Below are 27437 nucleotides of genomic sequence, written 5' to 3'. Positions count from 1 at the left end.
ACAAGTGAACATTTTTAACTAACATGCAGGCTCTGCAGCTCCATTCGCTAGCCTACATAAGACAGAAAGTACCTTAGTAATTGGGAGGCAGGCCCAGAAGCCCTGCTTGACTCACAGTGGAAGGACCAATGAGAAGCCTGTGAAAAATGCAGGAGGTGGGACTTATCCACCATGTTGCCCTGGCCATGTGGCTGGAAAATTCTTCTGAGTTCTCTGTAGCCCAAATCTGAAATTTTGGGATTTTTATTTTGTGCATTGTTTGTTCTGACACTAGCAGTCCTGGTTGTATTTCACCACACTGAGCAACATGTGCCCATAGCCTTGCATCATTCACATTGTGTTCCCTGTGAGCAGTTGCCTTAGTAACCAGGGAAGTCTGGAGTTTGTTGCATTTGTGCAGAAGGTAACAAAGGTTTCCCTTTGGTTGTCTTTGTTTTTGCCTGTCCTGTGGCCACATTTGATTGCCATTGTGAAAGTCCCTGGCCCAGGGCCGATCCAGCCTTCAGCCATGGTTTGAGCCTGTGCCCCTCGCTTGTGTCCATCCCACAGGAGCAGGACTTGGAACCAGGGAGAAGGTGCATCATGGCTGCACCCTGGGGGAAAGCAGTGAAAGCCAAGAACCAGAGCTTTTCAGTTGGTCTCACTCCATGGAATCTGTCTGACTTTCCCAGCCTGGGCTTTCTCTGTTGACCACATCACATACACAGGCATTTTGTCAGTTGCCCTGGGGCCGTACAGCTGCCTGCTGGGCTATCTAAAGTGGGGTCACAAACCAGCAACTTGTCCCTTCTCTGCCAGCAACTCCACTGGAAAGCCACATGTTGCTCCCAAAACTTCCCCAGGTTTGGATTTTGCCTGATCTATTTGTGTTTTACAGCTTGGAATCCCTCTGGGCAGCCCTGAAAGGTGAGTGACTCAACTGAGATGGAGATTCAATCAAGAGACTTTATTGGGGGGCTGCCCGAAGGAGGGGCAGAGGGCAGAGAGAGAGGAGAGAAGGAGGGCAGAGAGAGAGAGACAGAGAGCTTGCAAGCTTGGGCTTAAGAAGGGTTACATAGGCGATGTGTCAGGTGCTGATTGGTGGGGTGACTCAGGAACATGAGCAGACACTGCATCCCATGGCAATTGGTCAAGAAAACCTTTGTATTTGGTATCCTTCAGAGAGGAGGAGGAGGGGTAAGGGATTCCATGATGTTCTTGTGAGAAGGGGGAGTCTCCCAAACACCCAACATTCCTCCCTTTATGTTTTTGTGTTGGGAGTAGGGCAATGAGATTGTTTGTCTACTTCCTGATGGAGAGGGATGTGACGAGTGTGAAGGAAGGGAGGGATGGTCAGGGTGCAGGGACAAGAGGAGAAGCATAGCTGTAAAGGCCAGGGCACTGAAGATGTGAATTTCCTTGGGGCCAAAATCGATGAAAGTTCCTCGAAGTCATAGGTCTTGGATAGTCTCCATCCAATCCTTGTCCCTGAAAAAGGGGGGAGTCAGCCAGCTGTCCTGTCAGAGGGCCTCCGAGAACTCCGCGATCCAGGTGTGCCACTTGATGAGCCTAAGAACACCAAAGATACCCGAAGGCAAGGAGAAGAAGAGGGAAGAGGAGACACCACATTAGCTTCTGGCTGGAGGCCCAGTGAGAGGGACTGGCTGAGAAAGACCAGCCGTCAGGAGGAGGCACATGAAAGCGAATGGGCCTAGAAACCCTGGGTGACAGGCTAGTGAAGTTCCCACAGTTGTGTTTCCATTTTGTAGCTCCATATCCACGATGGTGAAGTTTCTTCAGCTGTTGGTGAGGCCTTCACATAAGGGACAGGTGTCCTCCGAGGGAGCAAGTAGCTTGAAATCCTTGAGGAGAAGCTTGTTAAAGGTCTGATTAGATATTTTGCCTGTTTGATTCTGCAGGAATTTATGATATATGGTAGAAAGGCACAAAACAAGAAAATCCCCATTATTGGGGCAATCTGGAATGTCTGACGAAGCAGACGAAGTAGGTGTGAGGGAAGTGGATGCCAGGAGGGTGGCAAAGAGAAGGGTGGAACTAGAGGGAGGCATGTTATTGTGAGGGTTTCTCGGGTTGAGGAAGGTCCTCCTTGGGAAGGGGGAAGGAACCCTCAGGCATGAGATGTGGAGCTTTAAAGGATAGAAAGACAGCCCTTCTTGTCCTGGAAAGGGAGGTAGTAACAAGCCATGTTAATTCAGCCTCACTGTACAGAGTTAACTGAGGAAGCAAAGTGGAAGAAACACAAAAAGCAAAGGGCATGTTGAAGGTTAGATTTTTGTTAGGGTACCATTGCACCAGAAAAAGAACCCTGGCGGAGCAAAGGTTGGGGAAGAAATTTGAATATCTGGTCACAGGGTGCTGAGCCAGAGGCAGTGTAGCAGCAAGGGAAATTTCCTGATTACAAAAAAGAAGTACTTCCTCAGTGGGAATTGCAGTTAACAGAGTAGGATCCAAACTTGTGCAGAGGAAACAGTCTGAAATGTTATTAACTTTGGATAAATTGAGAAGCTGAAGGCCCTGATGTATTAGGGCCATCCATGAGAAAGGGTCAGCTTTGTTGGAGTTCCTTCTAGGAAGCGTTTCTTGCATGAATTATAAGGGTGCCCTCCATAGGTATCAGGCCAGCACTTACAGGATTCCTCAGTTGGGTCTGTTATGAAGCATTGCATTGCTGCACACAGGTGGGACGAGGTGGCCTGGTTAAGTCTAGTAATGTTAGGGATGACTGCCCGATTGCAGCCAGTGGAAGGGCAATCACCTTGACCCATGAACTGAGAGCTGGTGGTACCATCCTGCTGCCATGTCACTTGGATGTAGAAGTGTCATTTGTGGGTTGGGATAGAAGCTTGAGAGAGATTAATGATTAATAAAAGGAGGAGAGGGTTGGCGAGAAACCTTGAGTAAGTGAGACTGCATCAGTTACTGGTTGTGTTGGGCCAGAGGTAATGGATGGTGCAGGAAGACACCTGTCTGCGTGTTCCCTTAGAAGTTTGTGTAGAAGTGTGAGATAGGGCAGGTAGGACACAAATGGAGGAGTAGTAACTGGAAAGCTTTGGTTGATTAAGACAGGGTGCCCATGGAGTAGCTCAAAGGGGTTATGGCTTTAGGGGCTGCCAGAACAGCCTGAGTTCAATGGCATGTTTAGTGAGATGATCCTTGAGAATGCCATTAGCCCTCTCAACCTTACCCGAGGATTGGGGTCTTTGGGGGATGTGGAGCCTCCAGGTGATGTTGAGGCCTTTGGAGTCTAGTTGAACAACCTGAGAAATAAAGGCTGGACTGTTGTCTGACTGGATGGAGGTGGAAAGTCTAAACCTGGGAATGATCTGCTCAATGAGGATAGAGGCAATGGTGTCAGCAGTTTACCATGAGGTAAGGAAGGCTTCTATCCAACTGTAAGAGAGTGCTATCCCCCAACTCATAAGCAGTTAGATCCTGTGTCAAGGCTTGTCTCTGAAGCCTTGGGGTAGGATTGTCCATGTCAACTATTGAGACCTAAAAGATGTAGGGTCTTCTCATGTGAAGGCAAAGAGTTAATAAGAGTCAGGATGGAGGGGCACTATAAATAAGGCATCTTTAAGATCCAAGACAGTAAAGTGAGTGGTCGAAGGGGGAATATGAGAAAGAAGAGTAAGGGTTGGGAACCACCGGGTGGCTGGGAATAAGTGCCTCATTAATGATTTGTAGGTATTGTACAAGGTGGTACTGTCCATTAGGTTTCTTTATGGCCAAAATTGGAGTGTTGTAAGGGTAGTGGGTAGGTCTTATTAAGCCCTTGCACCATAGGTCCTTAATAATGTGCTGTATAGGCCCTGAAGACTGCTAGTTGGAAGAGGGTATTGAGGTTGACAAGGGAAATGCTGAGGGTCCTTACGATGAATTCTGACAGGGACACAGTGAGCCAGAGAGGGGGTGGAAGTGTCCCAAACTTGAGCGTTTACCTCTGGAGGGAGAGAAGGAGGGGAGCCTGTGGACATGTGGGTTGCTTCTGCAAGGGTGAGTATAAAAGAAAGGCTGGGATGGAATGTGATGGAGGCATGGAATTTGGCTCAGATGTCCCTTCCCAATAGGGGAATGGGGCATTGGGGCAATACCAAAAACTGGTGGGAGAAAGGATGGTGGTAAAACCTACAAGAAAGCATGGTGGTTTTAAGGGGAAGGATTATTTGTCCCCCTACCCCGACAATGGGGTAACAGGATGGAACAGTGGGTCCCCAAAACTCCTTCAAAACTGAATAAGTAGCCCCTGTGTCTAAAAGGAAGTTAATTGGACGTCCATCCACCATAATAGTGACCCTGGGCTCCTGAAAGGTGATGGTGGTCATCAGGGAGGGAGTCCCAAGGCCCTTTCAGTCATCTTTTGCCATCCCCAAAAGATCCAGTTCTGGGCTTGGGGAAGAACCGGCTTCCCTTCAGGGGCCGGGGCAATCCATGGCCCAGTGACCCCTTAATTGGCATTTAGGGCATGGACGCATAGGCGGCCTGGGATTCTGGCACACTCATGCCCAGTGTCCCTCTGTCCCACACTTAAAACAGGGCCCAGGATCCATCTTTGGTGGTGGGCATTTGGTTGGAAACAAAGGGGCCCATGGGGTAGGTCCCCATAGAGCCTGTGCCAGAATCTGGCTTTTTTGTTTTCTGGCCTTCTCATCCCAGTTGTGGTAAACCTTAAAGGCTGTGGCCAGGACTTCAGTCTGAGGGGTCAAGGGTCCCTGTTCCAGTTTTGTAAGTTTCGCCTGAATGTCCGGGTAGCTCTGGGAGAAGAAGTAGGTCATTAGGAGCTGTCTCCTATCGAGGGTCTCAGGGTCTAAATTAGTTTGTTTCTGGAGAGCCTTAGTCAGTTTATCTAGGAAGGTGGAAGGGTTCTCTTTTTTATCCAGAATGATTTCTTGGAGTTTTTTAAAATTTAATGCCTTCTGAGCTGCCTTTCTTTTTTTGTTGTTGTTGTTTTTTTTTAAAGAAAGAGTGAGAGAGAGGAGAGAGAGCGAGAGAGAGAGAATTTTTAATATTTATTTTTTAGTATTTGGCGGACATAACATCTTTGTCTGTATGTGGTGCTGAGGATCGAACCGGGGCCGCACGCATACCAGGCGAGTGCGCTACCACTTGAGCCACATCTGAGCTGCCTTTCTGAGTCTGCCAACTAGGCAGGTGGAAAGTTGGTCCCTCAGGCCTAATCCTTTGGCAGTATTGTAGTCCCAATTAGGGTCTTGATCAGGAACTGCCTGGGGGCCTAGAGGGTGGGCTGGGATGGTTTGATGGACCTCATCAGCAATACCCTGGGAGAATGGTATTGGCCAGGATCATGTAAATGTCATGAAAAGTGAGACTATGGGCTTGGAGTAAGTACTGAAACTCCTTTATGTATGAGTCAGACTTGGTGGTGTAGGAACCAAGGGGGCTGTTGAGAGCCACAGCCGAAGGGGCCCCAGCAAACTTCCAGCTGCCAGCTGATGATTGGCTCCTCTATGGTGATGCTCATTGGGCTGTTCCCCCCCGCTTTCAGACCATGGAGCTGCTCACTGGGGGACTTTTTTTGGCTCCGCCCACATGACCCAGCCAATCGGCCTCAAGAGGAGGAGGAGTGTGGGAGGTGGAGAGGCTTGTGGGAAGCCAGTGGTGGCAGTTGGGCTCTGAAGGTTTTTCCTGAGGAGCTGTTTTGTTTGGCGTGTGTGGTTCTAAAAATAAAGTTTGTTTCTTTTGACAAGTGGCTCCTGAATTGTGCCCAGCCAGACTGTGGCAGGGGGCCAGTGGTTTTGGTTATCTAAAGGATAATTTGGCCAATTCTGAGTAGAGAATTTTATCAGTTTCTTGGGATTGATCTCCATGGTTAGGCCGAGGGGGTCCAAATTGTTGAGGAGGCATTTGAGAGGGGAGTTGGCTGGCAGAGAGGAGCACCCCCCACTTGGGGCTGTGAGGAAGGGTATGATATATTGACTGGAGAGGCATCCCGCTCCAGCCGAATATCAGAAGGAGACCTCAGGCTGAGAATATGGTAGTCACTGAAAATCCTCTGGTGAGGTGGTCTCCTGGAGGGCCCTGGGAGCTTTGGGTCACCTGGCACCAGGGTTTCCGATGGAGACGGGGAAAGAGGAGACCCATACTCGAGGAGGGGGGTGTTGCCAGTTCTCAAGCCAGCCGAGGCCTGTTGGAAGAGGAAGACTCCAAGAGGACCACTGCGACCATGAAGGTCTGGACAAGGTGTATTCCTTCCCTCGAGACACCACAGGGGCTGCCAGACAATTAATGGCCAGTTCCCTGTTACCTGTTACTGTGCCTTGGTGGGTTTAGTCCCCCTGAGAGGGGGACTCACCAATTTGTAGGCCGATGTTGGATGCGAAGTAGGTGATCAAGAAGATGGGTGCAGGTTGGTCTCCTTCCAGGTGTTGATCTCCAGTAGGATGGGGATCCTGTTTAAAAGCAGGGAAGTCCCATCCGTGTCAGAGCACCAATGAAAGGAGATTCAACCAAGAGATTTTACTGGGGATCTGACTAAAAGAGGGGCAGAGAGGAGGAGGGCAGACAGAGAGACAGAGAGCTTGCAAGCTTGGGCTTAAGAAGGATTACATAGGCGACATGGCATGTGCTGATTGGGTGACTCAGGAACGGTGAGCAGACACTGTGTCCCATGGCGATTGGTCAAGAATACCTTTGAATTTGGTGCCAATCAGAGAGGATGGGGAGGGGTAAGGGATTCCATAATGTTCTCACAAGAAGGGGAAATCTCCCACACATCCAACAAGCCCCACATAGGGGCTCTTGGGGATGTACCGCCAGAACTCCAGATTGATGGTGGGCTGGCGGCCCTGATTGTGTTCCTGTAGGCCACCATCCTGTGCCTTGTTACTGCCTGCTCTGTGAGCCCTGGGCCCCCGGAGGCCTGGGCACCAGTAGTGGCATCCTTGTCTCTATGAAGCATTGTTGTGGCTATGTCAGCATCATGTCGCTCCCTGTGGCATTGCATTGGGCTCTCAGCGTTGGCTCCTCTGCTTGTACCTCTCCATTGCAAATATGCTTGCTACCACACACAGGTATCCTTCCAATCCCTTTGGGGCTGCAGAGTCCCTGGGGGCAGCAATTGGGCTCCCACCTTTGTGAATTGTGCCAATGTTAATGTTCTCCAAATGGTGGGGAGGCACATAGCTATGAGTGGTTCTTGTCTCCTGTAGCTCCTCCTCATAGCATGTGGGCACCCGAAAAAAAAATAAAATTTCTAAATCCCCAAAATGGACCCCAGTGGCAGACTCTGGTGCCAGCAGGCCTCAGGACAGCCTGCATTTGGTTAGACCAGACCCTAAAAGGGGCAGAACTAGCCAGTGGCTCCACATGGAACAGTGGCCAGTGCCCTGCATCCTTCCCAGAACAGCTGGGCCATAGCTCACCCAATTTGAATACTTGGTAAAGATGTAGAGAGAGGCACACCAGATCCACTACCTCAATTTAAATTGCCCAAACAATTCTAGAAAGTAATAATTAAAACAAAATTAAAACAAAAAAAAAACTGACTTTTTTAGAAGCAGGAAACTTCTGGAAATTTAACATCCCATAGTGAAAACAATTTTATCCTCTCTTTCTTCATTCTCTAAATATTAATTCCCAGTATATAAATCTAAAAATTCTTATCTAAAACATTTCAAAATATAAAAAAAAATCCACATTAGTTTCACAATAAATCATAAAAGCATGCTTATGAGTGAGGGCTATACTTTTAACTGTATACATTTTATCAACTACCTTAAAAAATCCCAGTGGGGCCTCCATTTATTGCCATCTATCCTAACTGGTGACCTAAGCTGGGTTCACAAATCTGACCATTCCAATAACTTAAGAAAATAGTGAAGAAAGCACGCAAACACACAGAAGTACCTTTTCAAAATCCGGGGATGGCTCTGTGACCTCCTGGAAAGAGAGAGAACCTCTGGAATTCTTTATTTTTATATATAAGACACACATGGGAAGGTTCCATGGAACATTCTATCCCCAAAAGGTCAAAGGGGTAGGATTACAAAGGAATAAATGAGTATAACTCAACCCCACCAGTTGAGATATGGCTCTAGGAGTAGTAACACCTACTCCTAGAGCCATATCTCATTATCCAAGTGGAGTTAAAGCCCATGTTATTGCAGGGTACAATAATTGTTCAGTATCTCTTGCTCAGGACTTAAGGGCGTGTATTTCCAGAGCGACTTCCGACAGTTCAGTGCTCAACAACATTGATTTAACAAGTTTTGTGGTTTGGGGATCTTGTAAGGAACTTCTACAAAGTTCATTTTTGTTAAATAGAAGCTGAGACAATGGGCAGAGTATCTGGGACAAACTTTATTTTTAAGGTTTATTTTTATAGTGGTAGTCATATCACACAGATGGTAAGAAATTAGAATTCAGTTAGCTTTGGCTTATGTAAGATGACCCCTTGAATAAAGGGATTGGGATTTCCAGGACTCTAGGAAATTTTGGTTATATCATGCAGAGAGCCAAGCCTCACCATTTCTGAAAACAATATTCTAGAGAAAAGTCAGTTGTTAAGGAAGAGAAAAGAAAGATGACAGTGAGTGTCCAAAACATATCAAATGCACTAATGAAATAAGTACCTTCTTGACAAATTCTTAATTGAATTTGGTACTTATATATGTATTGGTTTTCTATAGATTTCCTTAAACCTTGACACTGACGCTATAGACAATATCGTTACTTTTTTTTAAACTTCTTAGTTATGACAATGCTAAATGTACAAAGCTTATGAATTTCGTTCTTCTGAAAGCCTTTGCTCTTTTATTTAGATTATACTCCTGGTCTTTTCAAACAATGTAAGAACTGTATGTAGCAAAGATCCATTCCTACAAGTTGAGAAACAACCACAACATGGCTTCTGTTGATAACAACTCAGTCATGTCACCTAGGTATTTCATACTAGTCAACAAAGTGTTCTCTGTATACTATCTATAAATAATTCACATCTGTAGTCCCAGATATTTAGTTCAAACTTAATTTACAATTGAATTAAAAGTATTTCATACTAAAGAAATAGTACCCAAAAAGCAATGAACACTTCTACTTCCCTGGTATTCTTTTCTAAATTTGTTCTACACTAAAAAGAACAAGAAACCTTCATAGAAATGGCTTACTCTAGGGTCAGTGTAGGACATACACAAAATGATCCTGGAGTATCTTTTGAGAGCCAGAAAATGAAGAAGTGCTTAAAAAGAAATAATGATGATATGTCAAAGGGTGCCAACTAAAAGAACTCCCAATGGCCAAAGTAGAACAATTTGAGCAACAAAATAAAATAATATTTACCCAAAAGATAAAGTCAATAGTGGTAAATCCATAGTGATATAAAAAAATGACTGGATGAATTAATTAATAGAGATGAAAAGGTTAGTCTTCTGTACAGAGGAATTCCAAATAATATATGTAGATAATATTCCATTCAGTAAGTAGAACATAACTCCCCATTCCTAGGTGTAGCCTACACATAGTGACTTCCTCCCAAAAGAGTACTTTGTGGAAAGGGAAGAGGTGTAAACTTACAGTGAATAAAAAAAGACATTATCTTAGATAACAATATTATTGATAAGTCACATTAGTGGTATGTATCCTAGATATGTGATAAGAATGATACTTTACCTATGTGTTCTTCCTAAGAACTTAAAATATAGGCCTAACTATAATAAACACATCAGTAAAACTCAAATTTAAGAACATGCTAAAAAATAAGTAAGTGGTCATTGCTCATCAAAATGATACTCTGAGAAACTGCCACAGTTGAGGGGAGTGTTTTAGTCAGCATTTTTACTACTGTAAATAAAAGACCTGACCAGAACAATTGTAGAGGAGGAAAAGATTATTTGAGGGATCATGGTTTGAGAGGTCTCAGTCCACAGAAAGGTGGCTCAATTCCTCAGGGCTTGAGGTGAGGCAGAACAATGTGGTGGAAGAGTGTGGCAGAAGGAAGCAGCTCACGTGATGATCAGAAAGCAGAGGAAAAGACTTTAATTACCATATACAAAATATAAACCCCCAAACCATGCCCCCAATACACACCTCTTCCAGCCACACCCTACCCACCTTCAGTTACCACTCAGTTTTTCCTCATCAAGGGATTAATGCACTGATTGGATTAAGGCTGTCATAACCCATCATTTCTCTAAACCTTCTTGCATTGTCTCACACATGAGCTTTTGGGGGATACCTCACATCCAAACCATAACATTTCACCCTTGGCCCCCAAGAGCCCATGGCCATCTAACAATGCAGTATATATATCCAGGAGTCCCTGTAGTCTCAATAGTTCCAGGATTGCCCAAAAGCTCAAGTACAATGACTTCTCTGAGACTCAGGGCAATCTCTCATTGTCAGCTCCTACAAAAATCAAAAGTAATTTACAAGTGTTCAGTATATAAAAGTACAGAGTAAACATTTCCGTTCACAAAAAAATAGGGGCAAAGAAAGAAGGGATTGAACAAAAAGCAAGACTGAAATCCAGCTGGGCAAACAAGTACTGTAGTTCTGTGTCCAGCATCTGGAGCACATTGCATCCTAATGTTCTCTCTGAAGGGCTTGTGTAGATCCAACCCTGTGGCCTTATTGATTGCAGCCCAAGTGGCCTTTCTGTTGGCTTGTCTCTGCTCAATTCCTGCAGCTTTCCTAGGACTATGTCCCACAATTCTGTATCTCAGGTGTCTCCACTACAGCTTCAGATTCCTCCTCATATCCCCATGCTTCACTGTCTCAAGGGCTGCCTGCAGGGACTCTGACACTGCTGCACTTTACCTGACTTCCTAAGCCTTCCTTTGAAATATTGGTGGAAGCCTCCATGACCCCCTAACTTCAGCTTCCTACATTCCTGCGTAACACACACCATGTGGTTGATGCCAGGGTCTGTGTCCATCTTGAACAGTAGCCAAGCCTTCAGGGACCCTGGCTGCAGAACTTCTGAGTGCCTGGGTAGCTGAGCATATTTAAAAGAAAAAGTACCCCACTGGTCTATTCTCAAGAGACTTTTTACTTATACTTCCTTGAGTCAGATATGGGTCTGGTCTTACTAGCTCCTGAGATACCCTCAAGCCATCTTTCTTTTTGTCATTGAGCAAACTCATTTCTTTAAGGGCAGTATTAATGTTTTTAATAACTGCAACTTCCTTAGCCCGTTTTTCTCCCTCCTTTCAAATCCAAGTTTTTTTTAAGTATTTCTGCTTTCTGCTCTAACTATCAAAATAAACTTGGCTAAAAGTCTCCATCAGTATCCATTTTCAGCACCTAAATGCTATGATGCCTAGAAATTTCTTCCTGCAGATTAAGAAGTTCATTGTCACTTTTAAAATTAGCCTCAGGACACTGGCAAAATGCAGACAACTTCTCAGCCAGAACATAACATGAATGGCTTCTAATCTAAGTACCAATAGTGTCCTTCTTTTTCTCTACACCTCTTAGCTCTATCTTCACTCTAAATCTAAAAACATTTTAAATAAAAAATTGGTTTAGTATTTGAGATGATGGATATGTTAATTATCCTGAGGAATCATAACATTTCAATGTACCCCATAAATATATACAACTATGATTTGTCAGTTTTCAATTAAAATAATTTTAATAGTTTAAGGCATTTTGCTTCATTAGAATTAAAACTAAAACAATAATGATGAGTTGTTTTTTTCTGAATATAAAATCTCAAATGAATTACAATGTTAAGATAAATAAAATGGTGAAGTACTAATTTCCTTAAAACAAAAACTTGAATAAAATTTGTATTTGGGGCCTCTCCCAAAGCCATCCCTTTCTATTTTGTTACTTGCATCTGCAGTATTTTGTTTCTGCTCTAAGCTTTCAGGTATCATACTTAAGACTGCAGAAACAACCCTTGTCATTTGAAGACAATTCTGTAGAGGGAAGAGAGGGGAAGCACCATTTTAAATTCTGCACATTTTCCCTAGAATGACAAATGCTCCATGACACAGCTGTGCTGGAAGGAATTCACCTGAGGAAGATAGTTTCAACACAGTACAGTTTTCTAGCATGTTTGTCTCTATGTCTCTTATCTCAAGATAAGAGCAATGATTCCTTCTTCAGAACATTCATGTTAATAATTAAAATAAGATGTGTTCACTATTTTCGTAGGAAAGATGTCATATTATACATGCTTGCTGGAGCTAAGTATTTCCAGGAAATTATAAAGCATCATTAAATTTCATCATAAATCCTCTTTATCTTTTATTTGGCTTCTGAATTAGATCGTGCTCTAGTTATTCTCTATGTTATCATCCAATGTGAAATGGCAAAATGTGTGGTAATTAAAGGTATTAGCATATATGTGAAGATTATTATCATTTCAAAATTTAGTATATAGTTGCTATCGAGAATTATTTAAATAACTTTCCAAGAGGCATTTAATTCAGTAGCACATTACTTACACTTACATGAGCTAGTATGAACAAAGATGATTAAGATTTTTTATCACAAAAGCCTTATCCAAATGTCCAGATATTTGCAAAAGAGTTGGGTGCTTTAGATTAAATATCAGTGAGATAGCCAAGTATCTTGAAAAAGATTTTCAATCAAGTGCATGTGTCTGTGAGAATTCATCAACAGTTATATGTCTCACTGAAACCTCAATGAAATTATTTGTAAAATAGAGATCTGTACAATAACTACATTTGTTGGTATTTACAATATAACTATATTGTAAAACTTTAAAATATATTTTTAATAAGCTTACATTCATATTAACATTTACCTGAACATATTCAGTGACAAGTGGTATAAATATAACCACTTTCTAGAAGAAGAAATTGAGATGAACTAGTTTATTACAGTATATGAAGGTTTTGCATTGAACTCAGCTATTTTTTTATTGAAAGTTTTAGCGTAAGATATTTCTTTTTCTTGGAATATTCAATCAACTATGGCTGTTTTTTATTTCCATTCTGTTTAACCCCTTCTTCTGGAAAGCTTTGACTTATGTGTCAGGTCTCATATCATGTGTCAGTATCTCTTTAATAATATCTTTACTTTTATATTTCCAATTATAATTATAATGACATCTTCATTTGTTTAATATTTGTATAATGACTATTACTTTTACCAGATCATAATCTCCATGACATATAACATAGCATTTGGAATATAATAGATGATCCAAAGAGAAGTGTTTAAGAATTAATAAACTCTGTTAATAACACCTTGATTATAAGGTGGGTGTCACAATTTAAGCAAGATGGTATGTTAGCTTATTTCTATGCAAATAAATAGAGAAACAAATCAAGTTTTTCTTTGTTCTATAATAGAAGTATAAAGTAAGTCACAGTACTTTTAAAGCAAAGTGTTCCTGAAAAGAGACTTTGTTGATAATTTTTTTCTCAATGCACTTTATCTTCTGGGAAAGGAGCACACATATTCTGCAATTTCAAAGGCCTCTCACACACTTGCATACTGTCAGTGCCCTCTCCCATTAGCCTCTGCTTTTATTCCAACTTTTAATTACTATCTCAACTCTCCTATGCTGTTCTGGTCTTAGCAGATGACCTTAGCACCTACCACAGAGTGAAAACAAAGGCTATTATGTGAGAAATACTTCAACTCTCTTCATTTTACCTTCTACCACTTTCCCAAAACTACCTGCATCCATAGCTTTTCTTTATTCTTTGTCTCTGTGCTTAGAAGAAATATCTTCTACTTGTGAGTTTGATTCCTTTCCACTTTCTCTTCTTGTCACATTGCTTATCTCCTCTCTTACCTATCTTTTAAAAACTTTTCATCTTTTTACTCTCTTCTAGATATCCTGTGAATGTGCTCAAGTCAGAATCTTTACCTAGATTCCTTTTTCTCTCTCACCCTTTGTATCCAATTGGTCACTAATTTCATAGAATAGTTTTCTCTCTCATATATTTTCTTCTCTTTTTATTCAAATTAAAAATAAAGAACAATTTTTTCCATAACTCTGCATCCATCATTATGGTTACCTTCACTTTATTTTCCTTCTTTTTGAGTCTATGTAATCTAGATCTATATCTTCTCACCTCAAGTTCATTCATTCTTTAACTCATTGTTATCTGCTCTCACTACTTATTTGGAATCTCATTATCAAAGATTACTTACTAATGGCTTCTTAGTAGCTAAATGTAATGGATTTTTTTCAGATTATATTTTAATTGATCTATATTTTGCATTTAATATGTCTAGGGCATTCTTTCTTTTTCTTTCCTAGATTTTTAAAGATGTTATGGTTTAGGTATGAAATGTCCCCAAATAACTCAAATGTGATACAATGCAACAAAGTTTAAAGGTAAGATGATTGGGTTAGGAGATCCTTAACTTAATCAGTGCATTAACCCACTTGAATGGATTAACTGTGTGGTAACTGTAGGAAGGTAGGGTGTGTCTGCAGGAGATAGGTCACTGAGCATGTTCCATTGGGGTTCACATTTTGTCCCAGGTGAGCAGAACTGTCTCTTTGCTTACTGATTGCCATGACCTAATTTATTCCTCCACATCCTTCTATGTTGATGAAGTGATGCCTCACTTCAAGCCCAAAGCTATAGAGTTTGTCACTCATGGACTGAGGCCTCTAAAACCATGAGCCAAATAAACTTTTCCTCCTCTAATTATTCTTTTCAGGTTTTTTTTTTTGTCACAGTGGTAAAAAAAAAACTGATTCAAACAAAAGGTAAAGATAATATCTGCTCCTAATAAAACATGTAAGCATCACAGAGCCATGAAGATCAATTGCAATTGCTTTGAAACTTCATTTTCCCTGTGTTTCTGTGGCTCTTATTTTGTTTTCTGATGCTGATCTAGTTTTTATACCCTGGATAATTTTCTAATGTGGTCTTTATGAGCTTTCCTTTCCCTGTCAATATGTTGTTTGTCGGATACAAGGCTTAAACTTTTCTTTTTTAGTTGAATTCCTCCTTCAAGATGAGGAATGACTTCCACCTTCACTTCATGACTGCTGTTCTTATATCTTTAACACAGATTACTTTATAGAGTACCAGCACTCATACATTGAATTTCTTACATACAGATTAATTCAGATGTCTCAAAGGTACTTCCAACTTTGAGACAAAAATGGAACCTATAACCTTTTCTCAAAGTCTGTGTGATTATATATATAATCTAGTCCTTGGGCATTGCCTTTATCTAGTGTCTCAAGTCAGAACCTTTACCTAGATTCCTTTTTCTCGCTCACCCTTTGTATCCAATTGGTCACTAATTTCATAGAATAGTTTTATCTCTCATATATTTTCTTCTCTTTTTATTCAAATTTTTGTTTTAATTTAGACATTTTCATTTTTATTTACATAAATACTTAGATGGTCTCATTGCCTCAAGTGTTACCTGTCTCCAATCCATTTTTCAATTTGCAATAATTGTTTCTTAAACAGAGTTTATAAAGTTAACTCAAAGATGACTTTATCACTTTCCTGCTTAAAATAGTCAATATATCACCATTAGCTTCACTGTAAGTCCCTCGGGATAAATTCCAGAGTCCTTAGCATAGTATCCAAGGCCTTTGTGAACTGGCCTTTGCCTACCTTTCTAAATGATATCAGGATTAGGTCCCAAGGAACTGAAATTAAAATGGACAATGCTATTTTAAGTGTCAAGTAGCAGAAAGAACCAGCAAGTTGAGTATAAACTAAACTCCTTAAGGGCTTCTGATGTTGGTCAAGGCCAGGACACCATAATATTTGACAGGTCTTTAGGAGAGGGCTAAGAATGAAAATGATAGAAAGATCTAAGAACTGGACAGAACTGAAGGGGAAGGACAATAAGATGAAGAAAACAACAAATCCAATACAGGAAACTATCAGCAAATTGACTGAAATGTCTGTGGCACTGAGTTTATGAAGGGTACATGTATCAGGTTGACTTAAAGGGTTAGGGTCCTTATGGGGACTGACAGAAAAATCTTTGCTATATCTGACCATCTTTCTCTTTTAAAAAATACTTTGTTGGCTCCCTACCAACTACGGGACAAATTAGACTTCTTCCTGTTTCTATAACCTTACCTCCTGTCCCTGTCCTTTTACATTTAGGCTCCATCAAAACAAATTACATGATGATCTTTCAAATCCTTATGTTTCACTATCTATTGTTTTCTCTTCCTGAGATATCTTTCAATTCTGTATTTCCTGGGTGAACTCCTCTTCATCCTTCAAAATCTTGTAAAGAGACCACTAATTCCAGAGCCTCCCTCTGAATTTTCCTCTCTCCCAGATTTACCCATCTATCCATTCCTTTTGTTTATAACTGAGCATATTTATTAAGTATCTAGAATGGGTCCCATTCCATTATATGGAAACACCATGATGAATAAGATAGGCCAAACATGGATTTTACCCTTCTTGGCCTTGCATGTATCAGTGCACATGTACAACCAAATAAATAAATAAAATGATTATCAAATTAATAAGTGTTGTGCATTAAAGAAACAAGGAGCTGGGATATAGAAAATGAGGATGGGGGTTGAGAGAGGGAACATACTTGAGTATAACGTTAAGCTATGTGAAATTGTTGCTGTTTGAACTTTTTGTCTTATAAAATAAGACAGTTTATAAAGTCTAATAGTTGTCCTTCTAAGGCATTGACATTTAAACCGAGAACTGAAACTAGGTGGAATTGACTATACTAGCTATACTTAGAGATTGGCATGTTTCACGAACCAAGAGAAGACAGGAGGAAATATAATTGAGAAAAGTGAGTGACTAGATTAAAGTAAGTGAGAAAAGAAAAGAAGACCATTTAAGACATTTATAGGAGCTTTATTTGATTCTCATTGAAATGCAGAGCCACTGGAGTGTTTTTTGATCTTTCTAATTACAGTGTGGGACCAAAATGGAAATGGAAGGGAGTGAGGGTAGAATAGAGCTGCCAATTATGATTAATGTAAGGAGTCAATATAATGTGCTATATGTGATGGGTCTTGAATTGGGTACCTTTGGTTTAAATCCTGAATTCATTATTTATTAGCCCTTTATTTTATGGAAGATATACTCAAATTCCCCAACCCTCAGTTTCTCTACCCATGAAATAGGAATAATAATAGAATTGACTTCATAGGTTTTAGAGTAGTGATTGAATGAGATAATCCATTGCAAAGCACTAAGCAGTCTCTGACAGATAATAAATAATTTATACTAAAGAATAATAGTCCAGGGCTGGAGTTGTGTCTCAGTGGTAGAGCACTTGCCTGGCATGTGTGAGGCCCTGGGTTCAATCCTCAGCACCACATATAAATAAATAAATAAATAAATAGAATAGAATAGAATAAACATCCATTTACATTTACATAATGTCCAAGTGAGAGATGATAGTTGATGAAAATATATTTAGAGAGAAATAAAGGGATAAGAAAACTATCATAGAGGTTTAAACAGCAGGATTTAGTAATGGATTGGATGTGAGATTTGAGGGAGAAGGATTTGTTTGGTATTACTTTCAGGTTTCTCTCAAAACTTGTACCGTGGATTTTGCTGCAATTTCCTAAATTGGCGAAAGTCTACCTGATACAGACTTTAACACTCTAAATTTCACTCTACATAGTATCTGAGGCAAGAATGAAAGAAAGGAAAAAGATAAGTGTCATACAATATAAAAGAAACTAGTTATTAAACATCTTAGATACTTGTCAGAACATTAAATGAAATTTATAAAACACTTTATGCTATGTTCATACCATAGTGTTTGTAATTGCAAAAATCTTGAATGTGTATATAGTTTGTTCCCAGAACATAATATTTTGGTAATTTCTACTGTACTACATAGTATATGTGATAAGCAGTGAAGAATAAAGTTTATGTGTTTATTTTGTCTTATATTAAAGATGTTTTGTAATCATTCTGTGTGCTTCTTTTACAGAATGGAACATGCTTGGTATAGTGGCAGATGAAGAATTTAAGGAGCGTGTCTATCTTGTTCTCCTTGGCAACTGAATCTACTCTGAGAACGTTAAGGCACCATGGGAAAGCGGGATAACCGGGTGGCCTACATGAATCCTATAGCAATGGCCAGATGGAGGGGCCCAACTCAATCTGCAGGCCCAACAATACAAGATTATCTGAATCGACCAAGGCCCACCTGGGAAGAAGTGAAGAAACAATTGGAAAATAAAAAGAAAGGCTCCAAGGCCTTAGCTGAATTTGAAGAAAAAATGAATGAAAGTTGGAAGAAAGAGCTTGAAAAAAGCAGAGAGAAATTATTAAGTGGAAGTGAGAGTTCAACCAAAAAGAGAGAAAAAAAGAAAAAGAAAAAGAAGAAATCTTGTCAGTTTTCATCATCTTCATCAAGTGCTGATTCTTCAAGCAGTTCTTCAGATTCAGAAAATGAAGAAAAGAAGCCAGGAAAAAAGAGAAAGAAAAAGAAGAACCGCTCACACAAATCATCAGAATGCTCAACGTCTGCACCAGAATCAGAGAGCAAGGAATCTGTAAAAAAGAAAAAGAAGTCAAAGGTAGAAATAAGGAAAGAAAAGTGTATTAGAAGTCTCAGCAAAAAGAGAAAGAAAACTTATCCTGAGGATAAACCATCTTCACCTGAGTCTTCATCAGAATCAGATCATGAAGAGGAAGTACAAGCAAAAAAGAAGAGAAAGCGTGAAGAGCAAGAAAAAGCAATGGAAAAAGTAAAGAAGAAGAAAAAGAAACAACATAAGAAACATAGTAAAAAGAAAAAAAAGAAGTCTGGTTCAAGTCACAAGTCAGGATAACATCAAGGAAAAAAAGCAAGCATTCATATTAAAAAAAATAGCAAAGTCTGAAGGAAACTTCAACTGTGAAAGTTAGGGCATATTTACCAAAATGCATGAGTTTCCCTGTGTTAGTAGAGTTATTCTTGGACTTTGAGTTGCCATTCAAATGCCACTGTGCCAGAAAGGGCCATGCTTGTTGCCTGCAGCTTAAATATTTGGTTTTGTTTGTCTTTCATCCTGGTGGTTATTCCTCTGGGAGATAAAACTCTGTTGTCATATTAATGGTTATAACATTTAGAATTAAAGTAAAATATTTTAGATAATGAATAATCCTGACCAAAAAAGCATATCTAAGGTCAAATATATCTGATTTATACACATCTTTAAAATATAAGTAGAAACATCATGACAATATAGTTAACATTTTTGAAACAAGGACTTAATATTGATATCTCAAAATCCTTATTTTGTAGATGTTTAGTTTATTTTACTGTTTATTCTTCAGTAAATTTTTGTTTACAGGGAGAAAGGGCTTGCAGCGAGCAATGGGGGAGAGTGTTTGCTACTCTGGCTAGCTGAATAGTGTGCCTTTGATTCTTAACATCCTATTTTTGCCAGTGCAGCAGCCATTTTTTCTTATTTAATGAAATTCTGGGATGTTCTTGTATGCTGCTTCAGGTTAACAAAACAGACAGCAGGTTACAGCATAAGTAAACCCCCAAGACTATGACATTTACCTCCATTTTAGTACTATTCACTATATAGTACTGAATAATATTTAGCATTAGAATATTACATAGATTGAATTAACTTTGATACCTACCAGAAGGGAATAATTTTAAACAGTTCCTGGTATTTTTTGATTAATAAAATTCTGAAATTTTTTTGCATATTTTATACAGTTAAGTTTTAATTATCCAGTGATATTCTTTATAACCAATGATTCTTTTTAAATATGATTTATGCTTAGGGTATGAAATTCAAGTTTGTAGTTTCTTAATCTTGGTATATTAATTTCATTACTCTGTGTTTAATTGCACACTTGCCAAAACATTTAATATGTAAAAAGAAGGTTTTTAAAACATATTTAATGCCTTCATATTGAAGCTGGTTTACTATAAGCAAGTTGAGTGCCAGACCTCTAGTACGTTGTGTATCTTGTTACATAAAACTACTGCCAAAATCTTAGTAAGTATGATGTTTAAAAATTTGTTGTCTTAAGCATTTATATTGAATTAAAATAGGAGTTAAATTCATGTGATAATGATATCCTTTATCTTCCTGTGCCCATATTTTACTAAGATTTGGTGCCTTGTGTCTGTTGCTGTTTCATGTTTACCACTAATGTTGAAAACCTATTTTTACTTTACATTTTTATATATCAGAGTAACATGAAGTATACATTTATGTCTCAAAAATACCTATTACAGAGGATATACCAATTGTAATGTCCTAGGTACGAAGTATGTTGATATGATGAGAGGCTCAGTAGCTATTTTTCAATAGCTGATTTCATTTTGGCTTTCTTTAAATCACAAAATTATAAATATAGAAAACATATAATTGATAAATAACATATTGGCTCTCAAAATTTTTGCAATAACATTACCAGAATCTGTCAGTAAGGTTGTTGGAGCATTATAGTAATGCCATGTTAGGTTACCTTGGAGCTTCGTAACTTTAGCTGTTTCTTAAAAATATATCTATATGTATATGCTGATAAAAACTATTACATTTAAGGGATATTTTGTATCCATATAGAGTTTTTCAAGATTATTATTCATTAAAATGTTTCTTAAAAGCTTATATTATTTGTAGAATATGGTGAAGACATCTGCAGTTCATCATCGTGTGCTCCTGTTCACTTTCTAGACCCTTGTAGTTAGGTGATGTCATTTGACTACTTCTAGCAGAGGGATTGAAAACAGAAGTGATGTATCATTTCCATACTGGAACAGTTAAAAGTCCTGCATGACCCTCCAGCTCTCTCTTTACCTGCCACCATGACCTGAAGGCAATGATACCTACCTTCAGATGGACGAAAGCTGTATCTTTATGTCCTTGTTTAGAAGCATCCTTCCCTGAAAAGCTGATGGATTTGCAGTGGACTTTTTTGAGAGTAACAAATAAATAGTTATGTATTAAGACACTGAGATTTTGGATCAGTTTTTATTGCTGCAGCATCACCTAAACTAATCTAATTAGTCTCTTCATTGTTAACATTAAAAGAACTCATCTTTTATCACATCTTCCTGTAGTCTGCAAGTCACACTGAGATCATTTATGCCATTGTAGAAAGAAATGTTAATTGTATTTGCATTGGTCTTTATATGCTGACTGAGGGAGGAAGTAGTCTAGCACCATATTTCAGTTTTCTGATTAGCCCAGTGTTCTAGTGAAGTGTTTAGGAAGAATATTTTAAGAGCACTCATAGAGGCTTAATAGAGAAGAGGAATGCTATTTTTTAGATTGAATATAGAAATTCCGTTAGGGAAGTGCCATAGAAATATATAAAGAACAATAGACTAAGTAGTTTAGGTGAATATTTAAGCCATGGTCAATATGTTGAAGCAAATTTTTGTCCTTATGTTAAAAACCCTAAAGTTGTTCTTTCCGATTTGTTTTACATAATTAGAAAGAAGAATAGCTTTAGCCATAGCATTCAAGTATCATTGAATATAGAAAGGGAAACAGAAAGTTAAGAAGAAAAAAATGAGAAGAATTGATTCAATCTAGACTGGGAATTTAATTGAGATCACAAAAAAAGACTTTTAAAGATCTCAGGCTGAAGATGAAGGTTTAGATTAGAGGAAAAAGAATGATGAAGAACTCAGGGTTCTGGTTTTATATCTTGTAATAAAAATATAAAAATTTATTTTGAGGAGAAAATTAAGCATTCAACCTTGTAACATTTCTGTAGTAATTATCAGTTTAGTCACGTTAGATGTTGGTATATAGCTATTTAGTGCCCCATGAAAACTGTCATCAGATCTTCAAATATACCTATATGTTTAGAGTTCAACTGACTTAGCAGTCTTTCATGCAAACAAGAGCTGCAAATAAGATGTGTTCTTTTAGCTCACACCTAGCTCTAGCACTTTTTCGTGACTCTTTCATGGCACTTACCTTAGTTTGCCTTGAATTATTTATTTTGAATACTTATAGATTCTGGTTGTTAGGACCCTATATTTCAGCTAAGCACTAGGTTGAAATTCTTACTCTGCCATTTCTTGGCATGTCACCCTAAGTAAATATTTCACCTTTTTTGTGATTCAATTCTCTTATATACAGAATCAGTAAACAAAAGCATTAATATCTACCTATAGGACTATTAGTAGAAGACAAAATCCTCAAAGCATTTAACACAGTTCCTGGCACTTAGTAAATGCACGAAAATGTTACTCTTTTTTCTCCTCTTCCTCCTATTATTATTACCATTATCATTATCATTATTACATTGTCACTTCATACACACTGCATTTTTTCTCCTTCAAAGTAGAGGGGAGGACTGGGGTTGTGGCTCAGTGGTAGAGCTCTCTCCTAGCGTGTGTGAGGCACTCAGTTCGATCCTCAGCACCACATAAATAAATCAATAAAGGTATTTTGTCCAGCTGCAACTAAAAATATTTTTTTCAAATGTAGAGGGGATTCATCTTTAATCCTTGTAAAGATGGTACATAATGTATTGCTTATGAAAGGTGTCATCTAAATTTCATTAAATTAAAGCAGTTTGTCATGGCCTGGGAGAAAGGAGACTGAACAAATACAGTGTATTCAATGTTGTGTATAAGCTCTGACTTTTTACAATGGCTTGAGATATATACTTCAAGATTCACCTCTTAATACAATTCAATGGTTTGTTTTTGTTTTTGTTTTGAGACACATTTAGGAAAGCAGATACACATTGAAGGGAGAATGTGGGCTCTCAGGCAATAGACATTTTGGGGGTGTAAAGGAAGAAATACCCATTTAAGGGAGAATGCCAGTCATATTGAGTAAGAAACTTTTGAAGTAAGCCAAGAAATACATACATAGGGAGAAAGTGGGCTATCTCCAGAAGGAGAGAAATTCTAATGATTTTAGTGTGTTTACAAATTTATCCAAGCATTATCACAGTCAATGTTAGAACATTATAATCACTTCACAAAGAAATTCCATATTATTTATTCTCCTTGTCCCCAATCCCATAGCATCTCTAGCTCTCAGTAACTACTGATATATATTCTGTCTCTTTTTTCTGGACATTTTATATAAGTGAAATCATACCATATGTGGACTTTTGTGGCTCGCTTCTTTCATTTAGCATAATATTTTCAAGTTCCGTCCATTTTGTAACATGTATCAAAAATATAAAGTGAAAGAAAATCTAGTATATCCTATAGAATTTCCACTAGAACCAGGAGAAACACCATGTTCCATATTTATATGTGTGAGTAACAATTAACCTCATTTACACTACCTTAAATGTATGGATTATACAGAAAATTATTGAGGGTTATAGTTCCTGGATATAAAATTGTCTAAACAATGATTCATAGAAATTGGGATCATTTTTGTATTGAAGGATGATAACATTAAAATAGCATGAGTATAATTCCTGTTCAGATTTTGGCAAGTATAAAATTGTTTTAAGGACAGCATAAATAAGCTGATTTTCCCTCTACTAGACTACTACTACTTTGGTTTAATCAAGAACCCTATGTGTTTTGGCAAGTCTTTCCCAGAAATTATGAAAACTAGTGATTATCATTTATTAATAACATTGCCATTAGAAACAATCTTATTGGGGGCTGGGTTGTGGCTCAGTGGTACAGTGCTTGCCTAGCATGTGTGAGGCACTGGGTTTGATTCTCAGCACCACATATAAATAAAATAAAAGGTTCATTCATTAACAACTAAAAGTAGTTTAAAAAATAATCTTGGGCTGTTATTGTGGCTCAGCATAGAGCGCATGCCTAGCATGTGCGAGGCCCTGGGTTTGATCCTCAGCACCACATAAAAATAAATAAATAAAAATAAAGATGTTGTGTCCAATGACAACTAACAAATATTAAAAAAAGAAACAATCTTATTGCTACAGTTAGCATTTTTTGCACATATAGAGGAAATAAATCTTTTACTGTTTTTCCTTGAAATTGAGCTGAAATGGAGTTTGTAGAATTATTTTATATATTGTAAATGATCGTCTATTCTGCCATTTGAATTGACATTATTTTTAAAAACATCTTTGTCATATAGCCAGTGAAAATATGACCTTGTAAAACCACATAAGGAGAAAAACCCGGGTAGTTTGATAGTTTCTAATTTTGGCTTGTGCATCCTACTCAGACAAGTGTGCACAGTATGAGGCTAGTATTCACTGCATTCAGACTACTCTGTGGAATTACATCAAAAATTATTACACTAAGATTTCCAAACACATTAAGACCCAGATCCTAAAAATGGAAGCAACAATTGTTCAAGTAAGTTATAAGCTATAACAGTAAGAAAGGCCACTCCCACTCACCCTTTAATTCCTGAGAGAAATTACATTTATTAGCCACTGGTTGTAGATATATATTGTATCCTTTAGGGTAAGATCCTAATCTTGCAGGTTGTTTTCTCCTATTTGGCATAGAAAAGAATCTTTATTAAGCCACATAAAGCACATAAGACCAATTATTTCTATGCGTATGAAACTATGACTATAAAATGCATCCCCTGGTTAGAGAAAATATTGTCTGTCATACCATGGCAATGGATAACAGCATTCTATAAATCCATAAACAATAGGGCTGACACAATCTCTCCAAGCAAGGAAGGGAAATTCATATCCAGAAAATATGCCTATTCTATCAAGAACAGAGTGTTGCCTCTTTCATAAGGGGAAGGGTCCAATGTAATCAATCTGCCATAAGACTGCCTGCTAACCCATTGAAAATGATTCTATATTAGATGCTAAGTGTTGACCAGTGCTGTTAGCAGGGAGGCACTCAGAAACAGTTGGAGTGATCAAATCAACTCTGGTTGTGACCATATTGTTGAGTCCATAAATGCTACCATGTGCATTTGTATATTATTCCATTGAATGAGTGTCAGGGAAAGAGGCTGACTAAACTGCAGAACAGATTATCTTGTCCATCTGATTATTGAGACATTCCTCTGATATGGAAGTCCTCTGGTCAGCATTTGCAGAGGGCATGAATATTTTCACTTAGTTAGTCCATTCCAGAAGTCCATTCAAATACCTCCCTGCCATGACTTCCTTGTCATTGATTCTGATTTTTCCTATCACCTAACCAAGCTGTTAGCCTTTGTTCTTGGACTAATATAGTTCCATATATCAGTCCATCTCTCCTTCAACTGATGGGTAAAATCAGACATACTATTGAATATTTTTCACACTGGTAAAAAATTCTTTCACCAGTGAGTTTCACAGACATCTCTTAGTGGTATTGATATATACCATGCAGATCTATATGCAAATAAGTCCAATGTCTTTTCCTCATTACATATTCAAATAAGGAACTCCTCATAAGGTAATGGATTAATTAAGAAAGAAGTGATAAATCACTATAACTGCATACTGTAAGATTCTGAGATATCTGCTCATAATTTTGTAATAGACAGTTTTAGGTTCACAGCAAAATTGAGCAGAAAATATAGTTTCCATATACCCCCTTTTCCCATAGATGTATAGCCTCCCCAATTGGTATGTGTTGGATCTTAAATATCACCCTATGGCTATGTGTTGAAGACTTATCACCAGCCTGTGGGCTATTGAGTTCCTTTAGGAGGCCAGTCCTAGTGAAAGGAAATTGGGTCATTGAGGCCATGCCCTTGTATAGAGATATAGGATTCTGGTCCCTTCCTCTTACTATTTTCACTTTGTGACCATCACAGGTAAGCAAAATTCCTCCAATACACCACCACTATGATATACTGTGCCACCTCAGGCCCAAAGCAATAGAACCAAGTTATTGTGGACTGAAACCTAGAAACTATGAGTCAAAATATATCTTTCTTCCTTCTAAGTTGATTTTCTCAATGTTTGCCACAGTGAAACAAAGGTGAAAGACACACTCATTATCAATATCCTGCATATATGTTTAAATTGATGATCCTTCACCAACAAAACATTTTTACCCAGAGTTCATAGTTGAAATTAGGGTTTACTCTTGGTGGTGTGCATTCTATGGATTTTGAACAAGTATATAATGACACATATCAATTATTAAAGTATTATATAGAAGAGTTTTACTACCCTAACTAAATATCCTTTACTGTCCACATAGTCATCCCTTCTTCTTTTCTAAGTTCTAGCAACCACTGAATTTATTACTGTCTCCATAATCTTGCTATTTCATGAATGTCATATAGTTGGGATCATCCAGTATGGAGCCCTTCCAGACTGGCTTCTTTCACTTAATAATACAAACTTCAAATTCCTGTATGTCTTTTTATGCTTAATAGTTCATTTCTGGTGAGCCCTGAATAATATTCCACTGTCTGGATGTATCACAATTTATCGATTTGCCTTCTGAAGGATATCTGTTTTGTTTCTAGATTTTAGCAATTATGAATAAAGCTGTTATAAACATTTGTGTTTTGTAGGGTTTCAATGTCCATAAGTTGTCATTTCTTTTAGGTTTAATACCAGAACGTGACTGCTAGATATGTTGCTCATAATTTGACATTGCCTTCCTGATACATTTAAGCCAGGTATATACAGCTTCCATTTTATAATGAAATGCCAGTACATACATCCAAATTCATGGTTATTTGAATCAGCACCACTTCACGATAAGCAATACAATATCTTCTAGGGCCCATTCATAAACAAGGGGCTACTTTACTTTTTTTTAATTGTTTTGAGAGAGAGAGAGAGAGAGAGAGAGAGAGAGAGAGAATTTTAATATTTATTTTTTAGTTTTCGGCGGAAAACTAAAAAATAAAAATTTTAAAAAAATCTTTATTTGTATGTGGTGCTGGGGATCGAACCCGGGCCACATGCATGCCAGGCGAGCGTGCTACCACTTGAGCCACATCCCCAGCCCCAAGGGGCTACTTTTCATATGGGGGCTAGAGTATCTTTACCTAAACCTAATTGTTCTGTTCTATTATCCTCCCATTAGGGTTTACAAGAGACTGCATACAACTTGTTTTGCCAAAGAAAATCATATACATTCAAGACCTCTGGTTCAAAACGTCTTAGTATGAAGCATGTTGCACTGCAGCCTGGAACTGGTGGGGAACTCATAATGTTCTAACACCCACTTGAAACAAGAAGCTTTTCAAATCACCAATAGATCTATCAGAGCAGCATACCAAATATGTTATGTGTTGCCTTCTGAATCCAAAGATATCCACCAAGCATTATATCTATTTTTTTTTGTGGTTGGTAGTAAAACATGCAGCAACTTATCTTTCATTCTGAAATGTACCCAGGACTAATAAACTTTCTAACTTCACTGATGAGGCAGGCCCTAAACTTCTGCATAGTTTACTTCACGCTTTCTGGTATTCATATGTCGTAGTAAGGCATCTATGGTGGTGCTATGCAAGTTATGGCCCATGAACTCATGTCAGTTCCTGAAAAGTTTGTAATTGGTGTCCAACAAAATAGATACAGAAACTGAAATGTTTAGAAACTTATAGAAGTTTGACATACTTGTAATATCTGAACACATAATCATTTTTCTAGTACGTCATGCTTATTTTATTTTACAAAAATATGAGCCCTTGGTGAAATGTAAAATACTGATTGTTTAAAAAA

The 27437-nt window shown here is 38.5% G+C and overlaps 1 protein-coding gene across 4 annotated transcripts in view; it reads left to right on the top strand.

Moving 5' to 3' along the window:
* Window positions 1-20835, top strand: part of Fam133a (family with sequence similarity 133 member A) — a 69523-nt gene extending 48688 nt beyond the window's left edge. For all 4 annotated transcript variants that reach the window (XM_048796544.1, XM_048796542.1, XM_048796545.1 and 1 more), the window contains one exon: window positions 17854-20835. In XM_048796544.1, the coding sequence (XP_048652501.1) occupies window positions 17954-18700 (747 nt within the window). In that variant the 5' untranslated portion in view covers window positions 17854-17953 and the 3' untranslated portion in view covers window positions 18701-20835. The remainder of the gene's footprint in view (window positions 1-17853) is intronic.
* Window positions 20836-27437: the final 6602 nt, after the last annotated feature.

The sequence above is a fragment of the Marmota marmota genome, unplaced genomic scaffold (genome assembly GCF_001458135.2).
Source record: "Marmota marmota marmota unplaced genomic scaffold, marMar, whole genome shotgun sequence".
In the NCBI taxonomy this organism is placed as follows: Eukaryota; Metazoa; Chordata; class Mammalia; order Rodentia; family Sciuridae; genus Marmota; species Marmota marmota.
This window is presented reverse-complemented; position numbering and strand designations above follow the sequence as displayed.